Below are 16,297 nucleotides of genomic sequence, written 5' to 3' on the forward strand. Positions count from 1 at the left end.
CTGCTAACATTCTAATATTCGAACAAAGTAACTATTCGTAAAATGTAATGATTGTTAACATTCGGATAACAAACAGTTCTTTTCGTATCATCCTACTTGTTAGTATGTAGTTTGATGATGACTGGCACCATAGAATTAGTGCAAGTTGCCTTCCAGAAAAGGATATATCCGCATTAGTAATATTTCAGTTGCAGTAAAACTTATGCTTGTGATTACTTCTAATTTTTACAGTTTCACTTATTTATCAGGAACTTGTTCCAGCGACCAATTTGTAACTTACTATTGATATACTATTCTCAGAAGACTTCAAAAATTCGAAGTTGCAAGTTATACAAACGTCAGTAAAATGGGAAATAAAACATTTTTGAAAATAACTTTTATTTCTCTAAATCTACTGCATATAGGACTAGCTATTGATGTGTAACATACATCAGTACTTGGTATAAGCCATCCCTTGTCTATAATTATGGCATACTGATGTATAGTGGTAACAGCATGTTTTGTCAACCTTGAATCCATTTTGTGTAGCTTTGAGAATTACATCATCTCTCTAAATGGTAAGAATGTGTTCTATCAATTTTTTGTCGTAGGTTATTTAGCTTCGATTTTCATGTCAACATTTGCTGCAACTGATTCAATAGAGTTCGTCTGGACTTTTTCTCGGTTGTTAGTGTTCATGTCCAGGCTGTTGCCCTATTGTTGTCAGCAAAAACATTTCATGACACGAATTCCTAACTTAAGATTGACAGAGAATGGTCGATGAGAAGGTGCCTTGTCTTGCACAAATATTTCATCACTAAATGGAAACTACTCATTGATATACATTGATATACAAATATTCAGATCATGTCTTGCCCCCCCCCCCCCCTCCCACTTTTAACGTCCAACCGCCGCCACTGCGTACTTACATATATTATAAATCAGTACGCTGTTGGTGAATAGACAAAAGAAAATAAAGATCAGAATATAAAACTATTGATACCAAGAATGGTGATATTAAGATATTTTGTTTAGTGCCCTCCATATTTGTAATCTGCACGAATAATACTTCGTAACCTACTTCGATATCAACCACTTTATTATTATTACTATTAATGTGCGTAAATAAAACGCTCTATCTAACAAGAACATTCAATCGTTCGATGTATTTCATTATTCCAATAGCAATGACTTTCTTGCTTGCTAACAAAACTCACTTCAGCCTACTCCTTACAACATTGGTTCGTGTCAAAGTGAACAAGTGATGAGTTTCCTTTTCTTGAAGACAGTCCATCAGTTCAGTCTTGTGATAATGACCTCACAACATAACCAGTTGAGAATACTCCAAGAGCATTGCCAGAACGAACTTAAAAAGAATGGAGAAATGGAGTGGAAAGGATAACTGTCATTTTTCCTAGATGTAAAAGTAAATGTTTTTATCCGCACCTTCTTCTCTTTCTCACAAAAATTAGCAAAATATCATCTCTTTATGACTTATAGTTCTCGAGATATGGCTGCTTAAATATCTAGAAATTAGAACTTTTTTGGCCAATACCTGGGGAACGGTAGCCAGCTGGCCAGTAGACAGTTAATCAGTGGCCACCGATTACTATTTGGTACCAAAATGTTCACATCTTCTTAGGTATTGATCAACACCAATATCATCTCTGTAAAACTTACGGTTCCTGAGCTATTTCTCGTTCTAGAAATTAACCGTTTTTGGCCAATATCACGGGAAGAGTAAGTCATAGAGAGTGGCCAACCTGCCGGTAAATGTCGATCGTCGATATAGCGACGCGTCCAAGTATTGCCGCTAGTGTGCCACTGGCGGCAGGGTTTCATCGAGTTGGAACAGACATCTAGAGTCGGGGTGTTGAAGTTACCACTGCGTAGGAGCGAGTAGTTCATTTTGGTTCGCGCTCCTTCGGTTCGTCGCGGAGAATTGCGAAGGAACCAACACGAATATCGCGAGTCATGTGCATGCGGTTATCATTATACCTAGGTATATTATTTTTTCCCGAAAAATTGTTTTTAAAGTGAACTCCGGGAGTCAAAAGTAGCTCCTGCTTCTGTATCATGAAGTGAAAAATCTTGAGATGAGTGCGTATAATTTTATCAATTCAGATGGCAACTGTTACCGGCCATTAGATAGTAAATATGGGAGATCTATGAAATTAGAAACGCGTCATTTTATTATAAAATTATATGGCGAACGCATTTTATCTGATCCCAAACGGTTATCGAATATACACACGTAAAGGAGGACTCTGGAAAAATTCTAAACACCTTAACGATTTATCCCTTTACAAGCAAGGTTTTCTTCATCGCTTCCGTGGGGAAGTTGGAAGAACACGCGCCTAATAATCATAAGTTCAAGGTTCCTGCCCATCCCAGGCCAGTGGCGTAGGGAGGTCCCCCTCCGCCCCCGCAAAGTGTTATGACAATGTACTTTGGTACTCTGATGTTTGTAATTTTTTCTCGGGAAGAAACAACAATTGCCTCCCATGTACTCTACTTCAAAATAAAATACGTCACTAAACAGCGTCTGGACAAGCTATGTTCGCCAACGTCGTCTTTAGTCTTTAAAAATGTTTGCATTTGTGGGAGGGGGTACGAAAGAGTTTTTCAGGAATCCCTGCTGTTCAGAGGGAAGAAAGGAAAGAGAGTGAAAGCCTAAATACATATGGTGACCTTGAAGTTATTGTTCTACTGTTTGACATAGCAATGACCATATTTTCACGTATCTTCGTTGATTCAAAGCATTTGCAGACGGAGCCAGGCAGGAAGAAAAGAATCATTTCCTTTCTAACCATAAAAGGATGTTCCGAAAGAAAACAAAAAAACTTTATCTTGGCTGAAGGATTAAGAGGGAATGGACATACTTGAGCCCAAGAAATCACTGACCTCGACAAAAATAACAAAACACGTGACTTGTCACCCCCTATTTTGAATAATTCACCGCCTTTTCCAAAGGAGTAACTATACCAGGAATCATTCCGTAATTGGCATCAAAGAAAGTGGTGATAGCTAGTTTCCATAACCTACAGAGAAAAAAAGAAAGAAAAAAAAGGAGGTGTAAAAATATTTTCCTTTGTTGTTTTGGTTTCATTCAGATCAAAAATTTTGAGAAAAAATTGTTAATACGAGAGGGTGGAAGATGATAGTAAAGACTTGTAGCGTGTGACTAGCTCACAGCAATATCTGATGTTTGATCAATTAGAGCAGTTTAGAAGATTTGCTCGAGTTAGACATGTTTAAGGTGTCGAAATAAGGACTTACTTTGCAATTGCAAAATGTTGCAAAACGTTTTAAAAAGTAGTTAAAGCGGAAGAAAGACAATTGTGTTAATTTCGGTGAGGAAAATGTGTAAAGAGAACAAAACAAAAGAAAAAAACGGAGAAGAAGAATCTAAACAAGTTATTAATTCAGAGAAAGACTCAAGAAACATTTTAGAAAAATGACTAGAAAAAGTCGACAGTAGTGGTGTTAATTTTGGCGAAATATTCGAAACAGCGAAGAAATATGTAAAACAGCCAGTTCTACAGACAAAGATGTATTATTATTATTATTATTATTATTATTAAGACAACATTCTGGCGCAAAAACGCATATATTGTCATATGAGAACCAAAGGGACGTAACTCCAAGAATGAAACTTTTTAGGTGCTTGGATTAGGACATAATTCTGAAACCCGCATTTGGTATTACTTGAATGTTATTGAAGTTGACTTTGTCATTGACTTGTCTGCTATGCAATAACGTGTTTACAGTCTCATTAAAACAACGTTTGTTTGAAAATAAAAACTTTCCCCCCTCTCTCCTGTAAACCTACGAAAATGGAGTTACGTTCCTCTGGTTCTCATATGACGTTCCTAACCATATACAAAACTACATGAACTGACAAAATAATGTGTACTTCCGTTGACGTGGAAACTTGAAATTTGGCATGATTGTATCTTTTTCGGGACTACTTCATAGGAAAATTGCCAAAAGTTAATATTTTTAATTTTTAGGGGGTCTAAAGGGGAAATAAAGAAATGACCTATGTTATTTAAATGGACCTTTCTTTGGACATATAATCTCATGTTTTATCTACTTGAGAGTGAAATAAAAACTTGAAATTGAGTATGGTTGTACGTTTTCCATGGAATTATTTAACAAAATCACTAGAAATAAAAATTTCCAACTTAAGTGGAGTTTTATAGGCAATTGAAAAATCTTTCCAATGTTATTTATATGGGACATCCTCACACACCCAAAATTATAGAGGACTTTCTGTAGGGCTACAATAATTAAATTTAGTATGATTGTAGCTTTACGGGACTAACCTACAGAAATTAAAATGAATATTTTAAAATTGAACGGGGTCTAAAGGGGGGATGAAATTCTCCATATTATTTAAATGGGCCTTTTTTGGACATATAATCTCATATTTTAAGTACTTGGAATTGAAATAAAAACTTGACATTCGGAATGTTTGTTCGTTTTCGTTAGCGTTACTTAAGTAAATTACTAAAAATATAAATTTTCAACTATAAATGGTCTTATGGGGAACTGAAAAACTTCCCCACGTTATTTATATGGGACACTCCAAAATGTTTAGGCACTTTCGGCAAGATTAGAATGGTGAAATTTCGCATGATTGTAGCCTTCCGGGACTAACCCACAGGAAAATTGCCAAAAGTCAATATTTTTAGTTTTTAAGGAGTCTAAAGGGGGATGAAGAAATTCTCATGTTATTTAAATGGGCGTTTTCTGGGGATACAAAATTTTATCTTTTAGGTAGTTAAAGTAGGAAAAGAAACTTAAAATTCAGTAGAATCGCGGATTTGAGAAGTGATTGGCCGAGGTTTGAGGGTAAAGCTCCTAGCTGGCCAAATTCAGAAAATATTAAGAGAAACGTACTTAATTCACTCTTGATACAAAGGATGATAGATACGAGGACGTAGGCCGAGCAAACACTGGGGTCTGGGCTCATAGCCTCCAGCTAGCCAAAGACTAGTCCATACCATAAAATTCAAAGTAACTATGTTTGTGACTTAATACCTTGAACCACCCATCCGATCTCGATCAAATTATCAACATTGATGAGGTTTGGGCCTGGATTGGGTTGTATCTATTTATTTTCACAATAGAACTTAAGGGAAAGGGAGAATGGGGGAGATATATAAAAATAAATAAAACTTAATAACTCTTACATCTCTGACCGATCTCGATCAAATTTACAACATAGAGAGGTTCGGGCCTGGAAGGGTTTTTATCATTTCACTTTGACGGAGCAGCGTAGGGGAGAGAGAGAGAGAAGGGGGATATATATATATAATATGAAAGTTGCTGTGACTTAAAACTCTTGAATCACGTGACTCTGACTGACTTACTGATCTCAATCTAATTTTCAACATAGATGAGGTTCAGGACTGGGAAGTTTTATATATATATATATATATATATATATATATATATATATATATATACAGGGTGGGCCATTTTAATTAATCCACGGAAATATCTAAAAAATGATAAAACATAGAAGAAATGTTTGAAGTACACGTTATATATTGCTAAGGGGGAAAACCATTTCCGCCAAAAGTACCCCTCCCCACCCCCCGGAAATGGGGGTAACGGGGGGTAACTTTGAAATGTCAAATGGGAACATGGGTCGAGTAATACCTCGTTCGAAAGGTCTTGGAAAACTAAGTAACGCTGTACCAAAATTTGTTTCATATGGAGCACCAGTTTCAAAATGGCCGCCATTATATAGTTCGGAAACTCCAGTAGCCGTAGTATGAAAACCATGGGAGGTAAATGAATGGAACAAAATTGAAATACGTAAATATCATAGGGCATATCGAATAGTGTCGTCCCTGTGATCCCAGTGGCCTCCCTGAAGGGGTCTTGGGGGCTAACTTCAAGATTTCAAATAGTAACATGAGTCGAGTGGTACCTCGTTCGATAAATCTTGCAAAATCAAACATCTTGCAGGAGGAAACGATTGAGGTGAAATGGCAGTGTTCTCAAAAGGCCGCCGAAACATAGTATCAGTGTCAGAGAAAAGGTTTAGTATCCGTAGTATGAAAGCGATTGGAGATAAATCAACAGAAGAAAAACTAGAGTAGGTAACTGACGTAAGGCACATCGAGAGGTGTTGTCGGGGTGACTCCACTGAGAGGTATCCGGGGCCAACTTGAAAATTTCAAATAGCAACTTGAAGCGAGTAACATCATGTTACGTAGACAAATGAATATCAAACAGCCTCTGTAAGAATATTTTCGACATGAGACACCGTTTTCAAAATGATCGCCAAGACATGGTGAATGTGTCTAAGAAAACGTCTAGTGCCCATAGTATGAATACGGGTAGAGATAAATGAAAATAACGAAAATTAAATAGAAAAACCACGGAGGCGTTCCAAGGCTCAAGAATGATACAACAGATAAAAATGTTAGAGTAAAATTGCCATAATGTATAGAGAGAGATCCAAGTCCTGCAAAATAATCTTTTCCTGTGCTCTGTATGTGAGCGGGGTGGAAAGTAACAGTGAAAGTTCAAATGAAAACTCTACTTCAATTCGCAAATTAAGCCTACCTTACAAATAGGTATGGTATGGTTGAAACATTTGTTTGTAAGGATGACGCTGTAGTGACTATAAAAAGGTGAAATTTTATTTGAATGGTAACGCATATCTGTATGGGTAAGTATGATTAGATGCGAAAACAGAAAGAACGTTATACGAAAGAAGTTGTCGAAGAATGCTGTTGCTGGAACTTACAAACGTGTGAATTTGCTAATCTCCGTCGCCACAGAAACTTTTATGCAATGCGTGCTGGTTATTCGGAAAGCATTTCGGGGATATACGTACACACTGTTTCGTCCCTCAAGCTCACAATATAACATGAGTGCTAATAGTTAATCAAAATGTAATTGTGGCCAAGGGCGCCCATGTTGTGGTTTCCAAGGGATGCAAGAAAAAGCGACATTTCAAATATAGTTTCAAATTTTGCCGTAGCTATAGAATAGCTACGGCAAATTTGAAAACTATATTTCGAAATGTCCGAGCTTTTCTCTTGCATCCCCTTGGAACCCCCCTTATGGGCGCCCTTGACTGTGGCAATCCGCATTAACTGAGTGCACTAATTCTCTATCCCTGAAGTCTGCCTTCCAAACAGCAGTGGGTAGGTCAAGCGTACGCCCGAACCGTTGTCCGGTCGGACATTGAAATTTTGAAGTTAGCTCACAAGATCCCTTCACGAAAGACGCTGGGATCGCAGGGGTCACATCATTCGATATGCCCTATGATATTTACGTATTTCAATTTTGTTCCATTCATTTACCTCCCATGGTTTTCATACTACGGCTACTGAAGTTTCCGAACTATATCATGGCGGCCATTTTGAAACTGGTGCTCCATATGAAACAAATTTTGGTACAGCATTACTTAGTTTTCCAAGACCTTTCGAACGAGGTATTACTCGACCCATGTTCCCATTTGACATTTCAAAGTTACCCCCCGTTACCCCCATTTCCGGGGGGTGGGGAGGGGTACTTTTGGCGGAAATGGTTTTCCCCCTTAGCAATATATAACGTGTACTTCAAACATTTCTTCTATGTTTTATCATTTTTTAGATATTTCCGTGGATTAATTAAAATGGCCCACCCTGTATATATATAATTTCACTTTTACGTTATAACTTAGGGGAGGGTGAGACTAATAAAAATAAATAAAATTTAATAACTCTTGAACCGCCCAACTGATCTCGATCAAATTTTCAACATAGATGAGGTTCGGGCCTAGGAAGATTTGTATCATTTTACTTTGATTTTGCAACGTAGGGGATGAGAAATAGAAGTGAAAATAACAGTTTTGTGACTTCACCACTATTGAACCACCCTACCGATCTCGATTACCATAGATGAGGTTCAGACCTGGGATGATTTGTATCATACCACTTTGACAGTGCAACTTAGGGAGGGAAATCGGGAGAGATATTAAAAAATGATCAAGAATGACCAATGTCAATGTCCTGTCCATAGGTTTCGGGGTCGCTGAGTTGAACAGTGACACTTCCGATCCCATTCCATTTCATTTTCATCCATAAGTCATACATGAAGCTCGAAGGAAGACGAGCGTATGAATCGGACACGTCAATAAATCAATACAAAGAAATAGTTATTACATACTAAAAGACAATAACGCTAGGGTATCATATAAGACAATTACCAGATAGGTATTCATTTACTGACTGAAAACAATTGTCCAATAGATACTTATTTGTAACTGATGTAAATAATTCATTGATTCAATGTTACGAATAGCTTTGGGGCGGTTATTATACAATGTTGGAACTAACTATATGGGACCGTTTTGAAACAATGTTGTACGGCCATTTTGAAAGTGGAGATTTTCCCTATATCTAGTATTATGACAGTGAAAGTTTCCTTTATTCGCAAAGAATGTGGCGCATGAAAATTAATTACTGTAATATATAAAGGCACGGCAGTGGTAATATTTGTAGCCTTATAAAAAGTTTATATATATATAATATATATATATATATATATATATATATATATATATATATATATATATATATATATATATATATTTGGTCTAGGAATTAATTCGTGCGGTTGGTACGCACACATTGAAGCTGTAGTACAAACACAAAATACATAAATACCTTAAGAAAAATATTGTCCATCGCTAGCCACCACTTTCGCCCATCTGTCAAGCAATGTACGGATTCCGTGGCGAAAGAAGTCCTCATCCTTGGAAGCGATCCAGTCAGAGACCCATGTTTCGATATCTTCTGAAGAAGTAAACCGCTGTCCAATCAAATCGTTGTTCATGCAATCGAACAAGTAGTAGTCCGAAGGAGCAACGTCTGGTGAATACGGCGGGTGGGGTAAAACTTCCCATCCGACATTTTCTAAATAGGTTTTGACCGGTTTTGCGACATGTGGGCGAGCGTTATCATGTTGAACAATAAGTTTATCATGTCTGTTCTCCCATTCTGGTCGTGTTCTGGCCAGAGCTTGCTTCAAACGCATTAATTGTCGTCGATAACGTTCTCCATTCATAGTTTCACCCGGTTGCAGCAGCTCATAGTACACCACACCTTTCATATCCCACCATATGCACAGCATAACCTTTGCACAGTGAATATCTCGTTTTGGTTGTGATGGACCTGGTTCACCTGGTTTCACCCAGGCCTTTTTTCGTTTAGGGTTCTCGTAATGGATCCACTTCTCATCACCCGTAATAATTCGATGCAGAAACCCCTTTCTGCTCTGTCGTTAAAGCAGCAATTCGCAAATGGTTTTTCGTCTTTCAACGTCTCTGTCTTTCAATTCATGTGGAACCCAATGAGACATCTTTTGAATCATTCCCATGGCTTTCAAGCGTTTGGAGACTGTTGTTTGATCAACGCCTAATGCTGCTGCAAGTTGTTCCTGCGTTTGACACGAATCCTGCTCGAGCAATGCTGTCAATTCTTCGTCTTGAAATTTTTTTGGCTGTCCAGCTCGCTCTTGGTCTGCCAAGCCGAAATCACCACTTCTAAACCGTGCAAACCACTTCTGACACGTTCGCTCAGCTAGAGCATGGTCACCATACACTTCCACCAAAATACGATGACTTTCAGTCGCACTTTTCTGCATGTTAAAGTAATGCAGCAGGACACCCCGCAAAAACACTTTATCAGGCACAAATTGCGCCATGTTCACTTAACTACAAACTGGTGTTGTTGACGCTTTAATCCACTGCCCTATACTACGAACGATACGCGATGACACGCGTGCCCATTGTCCACCCGCACGAATAAATTCCTAGACCAAATATATATATATATATATATATATATATATATATATATATATATATATATATATATATATATATATATGGTTCGTTTACTCGCATTCGCTAATACTCCAACAATTTTTAATACGGAAGATTAATTTACTTCTTGAATCATTCCTTCAGAAGACAATGCTGTACATTAACAAAGATTGAAAGATACCAAAATAAATGCTTCTACAGCTATTTATATCCAAAATATTTTTAATAACTTTTAAGGCATAGGAAACACTATTAAGTTTTTGTGCTAACAACATTATGTGAATATCCCAAGTAAGGGTGTTATTTATATGAAGACCTAAGAATTTTGAAGTAAGGGTGTTACTTATATGAAGACCTAAGAATTTTGTTGAAGTTACATACTTTAAGTCAGAATTTATGATTGATACATTTATGTCATGAATATGTTTATTTCGTAAATGGTGAAAGTTCAGGGCCACCGATTTTTCTGTATTTACTTTAAAACCGTGCAAAGTAAACCAGTTCTGTAATTGATTGTTTATGTTTTTTACTTCCTGTAGCAGTGTGTCGTATTTTTCAACATTCACATCTAAATTCAGTTCAACAACTTTGGGGAGGGGGAGAAACAAAAATGATTACAAAATGACCAGTATTACTATCGAATCCATAGTTTTTGGGGTCTCTGAGATGTACAGTGACACTTCCGACAACGTTTAAATCCACATTCAGTCCGCAACTTTGGGGAAGAAGGAGGGAGGAGATACTTAAAACGATCGAAAAATGACCAATATCAGTGTCCGATCCATAGTTTTTGGAGTCGGTGACATGAGCAGTGACACTTCCGATGTCGTGTAAATCCAAATTCAGCCACATAACGTGGGAGAGGAATGAAGAGACATATGAAAATGATCGAAAATGACCGATAGCAGAGAGCGCATTAGTAACAGTAAAAAATGACTGACTAACGGAAGATATTACTATTTTTTCTTAATTTAACCTATTGAAGCGGGGTTATAACTAACTTTTATATATATATATGATCCAAAATGACCGATACTGTATATGTGTGTGTGTCAATACTAAGGCCCCCAAACAAAAATCCTGCCTACGCTACTGCCCCAGGTTACTTGGTAGTGTTTCTAGACTCACCTTAATGTAAACAAATCACGCATGCAAGCGATTTAAGATATTTTCGGTGTGTAATTTTGTGGTTCAATGGCGTTTCGTCGTGTCTCTGCCACTGGTGGTATAATTTTCAAAACGGAAGAAATAGGGCCACCGCGGATCGTCACTGCGGGGCCGTCAATAATTGGGGACTTGACGCTAGTTGCCCATCGGTAATCCACTGACGCTTACGGCATAGATATATGATCTCTCAAGGTATAAGAGTTTATTTCTTAGTCTCAAATGTTCAAATATCAAAAATGAGAACTGGGATCACATGAGTGTAGTGGTGTGTTACTTACATTTGTAACGCATATGTACCATTATCAACATCTGTCACTCCACTGCTAGATTAGGTCTTTCCAATACTTTTATACAACCATCTCTCTTGGATAATTTGTTTCAAGGACATTCGCAATTACCTTGTGTTAAGATGCTGTGTAGGTCTCTACGTATCACTTGTGGTATCTAGTAAAAATCTGCTTTTGCCTAAATTGTATGGTTTGTTTCCTAAGATAGTTATTTATCTATGTACTGTCTCTCTCTCTCTCTCCATATATCTATATCTATCTATCTATCTATCTATCTATATATATATATATATATATATATATATATATATATATATATATATATATATATATATATATAGATAGATAGATAGATAGATAGATAGATAGATAGATAGATAGATAGATAGATAGATATACACAGTATATATATGTGTACAGAACCGGTTGTTAAAAAAATTAGAATAACACCACTGGAAATATCTTACTGCCGATATATAGACGCAATTCGTTTCTTAACATGTTTCTATTTTCTGTCAGGAATGCATAAGTCGCGTTGCACTGACGCAAACTAAAACTAAATGGGGTCTCTGGTGATTTTATGGAGTAAGATGAAATGAAATCTTTCAGTTTACCGTCCTTGAGGCTACGGGAAACACGTGATTAAGGCAAGTGGATGATGATGAAGGAATTAGTGAAATGAGATTATGAGTGGAACTGGGAGTACCTACCCCGAGAAAACCCACGGATACGATGTTATTCAGCAGTGAACGGGGATCGAACCAAGGATCCACGTATCAGAGATAAGCACTTTATTACTGAGTCACCGTAACCCACTCCTAATGGTTTTGTGAATTGACTGCTATGTTGAAATGCCAGATACAATGTTTTAATTGGCTAGAAAGCTTGCATCTAATTGAGCAGTTGCATTGTTTCAGATAGGAGAAAAGTGATAGCATAGCATTATTACTAGTATCATTGTACCCATAATAATAATAATAATAATAACTTAGTATCGTACTCATAGAAACGGTTGTTCAATTGTTTGAATAACGCCCCTGCATATATATAAACATAGACACAAAAATTTTAGGTAGAAAATCGAAAAAAGACATTCAAGGAAAACATATACGCATTCATTATTATACATAAGTAACTAGCTTTCGTCTAGCTGGGGGACTTCGCCCCAAGATCCCCGAAGTTTCTATGCCTACGGCGTCGTACCACATATTTTAGTGTTTGCTTCCGTTCTTTGCACAAAAAAAAAAAAAAATCATCTTTGCGAAAAATTAAGCCCCTTTCCTCCTCAGAATACGTATTTTAATCACAATGGACTGATAAAGACATGTCGACCTAAGTGCCAACTGTGCTCAATAACAATTCATTTTGAAAAGTTCACACATTTTTCCCTACTACTACCCCACTAATTGCTACTACCCCACAATATCTTTTTCTTTCCTTCTAAGAGAAACATCAAATAACGCTAAAATAGCCTTTAATTATTTTAAATGAAATTTCTAAATATAAAATTTGATGTCTCTAAGGGGTTTTTGTAATATGACAATCTTATTATAACAATTACAAACCTACACCTTTCGTTCTTACCACTTTAAGGGGTAGGATCTTTTTATTCTCTTTTAAGAAAAAAACATCAAAAAACAGAACAATGAAACACGTCTTCAACTATTTTAAATTAAAATCCTAAATGCCAATTTTCATCTATCCAACCTTAGAGAATTTCGAGATATGACCATTTTATCACAGTAATTGTAACTACCACCCTCTTTGCAACGCAGGCTTACCTTTTTCTTCCTTTTAGAGAAAACATAAAAAAAAGGACTCTTAAACATATATCTAATCATTTTACATGGAAAGTCCATATACCAAATTTCATGTTTCTATACTCTCTACTGTTCGGAGAATATACAAATATTCTACTATAATACACTGTCATCCAATTTCCTCCCCAGGTCCTATAGTGGTAAGTTTTGTTACATATCGTGCACTGTCCAACAATTTGGCCTGAATGTTGATAGTTTAATCACCCACCCACTCAGAACTTTTTTCCTTTTTTCTTGTTCTTTTCTTTTCTTTTTTCTTTTTTTTTTTGTGTACACAGATTACATACGCATAGCAGCCCTCTAATTATACAAATTGTGATTGTCTTAAGACTAGGAACTTATGCAATGTGTTATCTTCATTCCTCGACTTATGACATAAGATACACAATCCTTCTTCCCAGCGTTTGTCTTTTACCTATAATTTCTTTGGAGAATCCCTCTTCAGCATCGAGATTAATGCTCCACGAACCATGCTCTTTTCCAAGTGGAAGAAACGAATTAATTTCCAAATCGAGGGATGCATATTTCCAACTAAGTGAAAAAAAAAATGTATTGCATCCTTCGCAATGGCTTTTCTCGTTTGTGAGTTCTGAAATTCTGGGGGAAAGATGAGAGAATTCCTTCGGACTGTAAAACCTTTTACACTTACCTCCACTGGCGGCTCCAGTGGGTACGATGATACACCTTTACCTTGTGTTGATTCACGGACACCAGGATGAGGTTAAGGCAGAACAAAAGCGGAAATTTTAAAATATGCAGAATTATTAGTATTTCGAGATGGATTGATAAACTGTCTGTTTAACTATGTATAACGACACAGCATTCAAACGTTTGTGATTAGATTATTTTTTCACCATAGTTCTAAAAATATCGTATTATCCTCTTCAATTGTAAAAAGTACAGTTTAGTGCAGAAAATTACCAAAAAGTAAGGAACAAATTAGTAACAAGCTGAAAATTGGTACAGATGTTAGGAATTGTGTTCTAAATAACATACTTAAGTCCCCTGAAATCGCACGTGACCTTCGCCGCCATATTAGAAAATGGCCGTTGGAAGTGTGAAATGAACAATACCCAGATGAAAACAGCAATATCTTTGCTATGGTTGAACATAAAGAGATAATGTTGTTTTATAGAACATAGATAACACAATATTCTTTTATAGAGGAACAATTTTTCATAAAACGCATACTATTAGAAATATTTAGCTCTAAATTATTAAATTCCGAGAACTTCCGAAGTAATTATTAACAAGTAAAATTTGACATACATATTGGTAAGATTATTATTTAAGTGACATACTAAAATCCCACAACTTCTTTGTACGCCATATTGGGAAATGTCCAAATGTCCAAAGTAATTGAAAGATAATATTTTATTAAGTGAAATACAAAATCTGTATCGGCCTAAATATTTGAGAAACTGTAAATGCAGTCCATCCGGAGTCAATTGGGATGAATGCTGGTGTGAGGGGGGATATGACGTGTTTAAGGTTGTCGTCCGCCATCTTCGAATAAACTTGTTCATTTTATATGGAAACGGTTGTGTGACATATTAAACAACATCCTCATTCGAAGAGAAACCCAACAGTAAAGTAATTTTTCTAAAACCTGCAACAGTTTTGAAGTTGTGAATAGATTTAGGATATGTGTGAAATGTTGTGAAATGTGCTGTGTGAAGTTTCGAATTGAAGGATAACGTAAAAAAAAAAGCTTTGTAACATCTCACATTACATATTCTTTAATAACCAGGAAAAGAAAGAGCTAACACACATAAGACAAATACAATCACATGACATGTTCAACATGCCCAACGTTCTGTTCTATGCATACCCTTAACCATGCGACTAAGTGCTTGTGCACTATGCTAAGCATAGTTGATGATATTGATTTTTGCTCACATGCCGTAATGATTCTACTTTTCAGGTAGTAAATGTCATATTCATTCTACACTTGTAGACAATAGCTTTAAGGTAACCCCAAAGATAGAAATCCAACGAAGTTAGGTCGGGGGATCTTCCTGGCCACTCAACTGGTCCATGCCGACCTATCCTGCAACCAGAAAATTATCCAATGAGCCATCGATTACAACCATAATGCAGTAGTGCCTCATCTTGTAGCCAATATTGATGAAATCACCCTTCCTCCTTCACCAAAATGGCATAACAGTGTTTTCAAGCATATCTCCGTATTGCGCAGCATCCAAGATCCGATCAATGAAAAAAAGTCCAGTAGGTCCCATCAATGAAAACAGGTCCAATAAGTTTTTCGCCCCATATTTCACACCACACCATTACCTTACCTGCACCTTGCATCTTTGATGCATCTATCCAATTAAGATTTTTATTAGCCTATTACCGAATATTTTGTCCAGTACCGAAAATTCCTACGGTATTTTTTTTCTTTTTAAATCTGCAACGGTTTTGAAGTTGTTAATGTATTTATGAAAGATCGTTATTATTTAGACTTAAAATTTGTTATGTGTAGAACATTGTATAGACGGGAGCTGACCGACTTTTTATATTTTTCTTGTAGATAGGACAGGATGCTAACTCGAGAGGAGAGAATCGAAATTCTCCTTTGGGCTGGAGGACAGTTCAGAAATAGTAACAGCCGTTTTCAAAGAGCAACATCCTAATAGCGAGCCGGTGACAGACAGCGCTATACGAACTAACCCGCAAATTCAGGACACCGGGAAATGATGAGCTACCTCGGTCAGGACGACCACGAAATGCAACTGATCGAGACATATAAGCAGCTGTGTTGGGTGTATTGGTGAAAAGTCCCACGAAGAGTATGCGACATCTAGCAAGTGAATATAATATTATTGTCAAAAGTGTTCAAAGAATATTAAAAAGGGAAAAGTGGCATCCTTAAAAATTACAGTTGAAACAAAAACTGTCAGAGGATGATTTTGATAGTACAATGGAGTTTTGTGAGTACGCGTTGACCCAGATAGCTCGTGACACAGTATTTCCTCCTAACATTGTTTTTAGTGAAGAGGCAAATTTCTATGTAACAGGTGAAATTAACAATTAAAATGTCCGGAACTAAGCTAATACAAATCTTAATTGAATAGATGCATCAAAGATGCAAGGTACAGGTAAGGTAATGCTGTGGTGTGGAATATGAGGCAAGAAACTTATTGAACCTGTTTCCATTGATGGGTCCTTGGATGCTGCACAATTTGGAGATATGCTTGAAAACA

General features: G+C 36.7%; 1 protein-coding gene across 4 annotated transcripts in view; it reads left to right on the forward strand.

The window, feature by feature from the left end:
- Nucleotides 1-16,297, forward strand: part of sti (citron rho-interacting kinase sticky) — a 247,607-nt gene that overhangs the window by 206,494 nt on the left and 24,816 nt on the right. Inside the window, exon 38 of one of the 4 annotated variants that reach the window (XM_081756119.1) lies at nucleotides 15,625-15,869. The exons of 1 other annotated variant lie outside the window; for it this stretch is intronic. In XM_081756119.1, the coding sequence (XP_081612245.1) occupies nucleotides 15,625-15,696 (72 nt within the window). In that variant the 3' untranslated portion in view covers nucleotides 15,697-15,869. Of the gene's footprint in view, nucleotides 1-231; nucleotides 475-15,624; nucleotides 15,870-16,297 lie in introns of those variants that run through there. 2 more of the 4 variants (XM_081756118.1, XM_081756121.1) reach the window with 2 other exon arrangements.

Source organism: Thermobia domestica, chromosome 4 (genome assembly GCF_964235325.1).
Source record: "Thermobia domestica chromosome 4, izTheDome1.hap1.1, whole genome shotgun sequence".
In the NCBI taxonomy this organism is placed as follows: Eukaryota; Metazoa; Arthropoda; class Insecta; order Zygentoma; family Lepismatidae; genus Thermobia; species Thermobia domestica.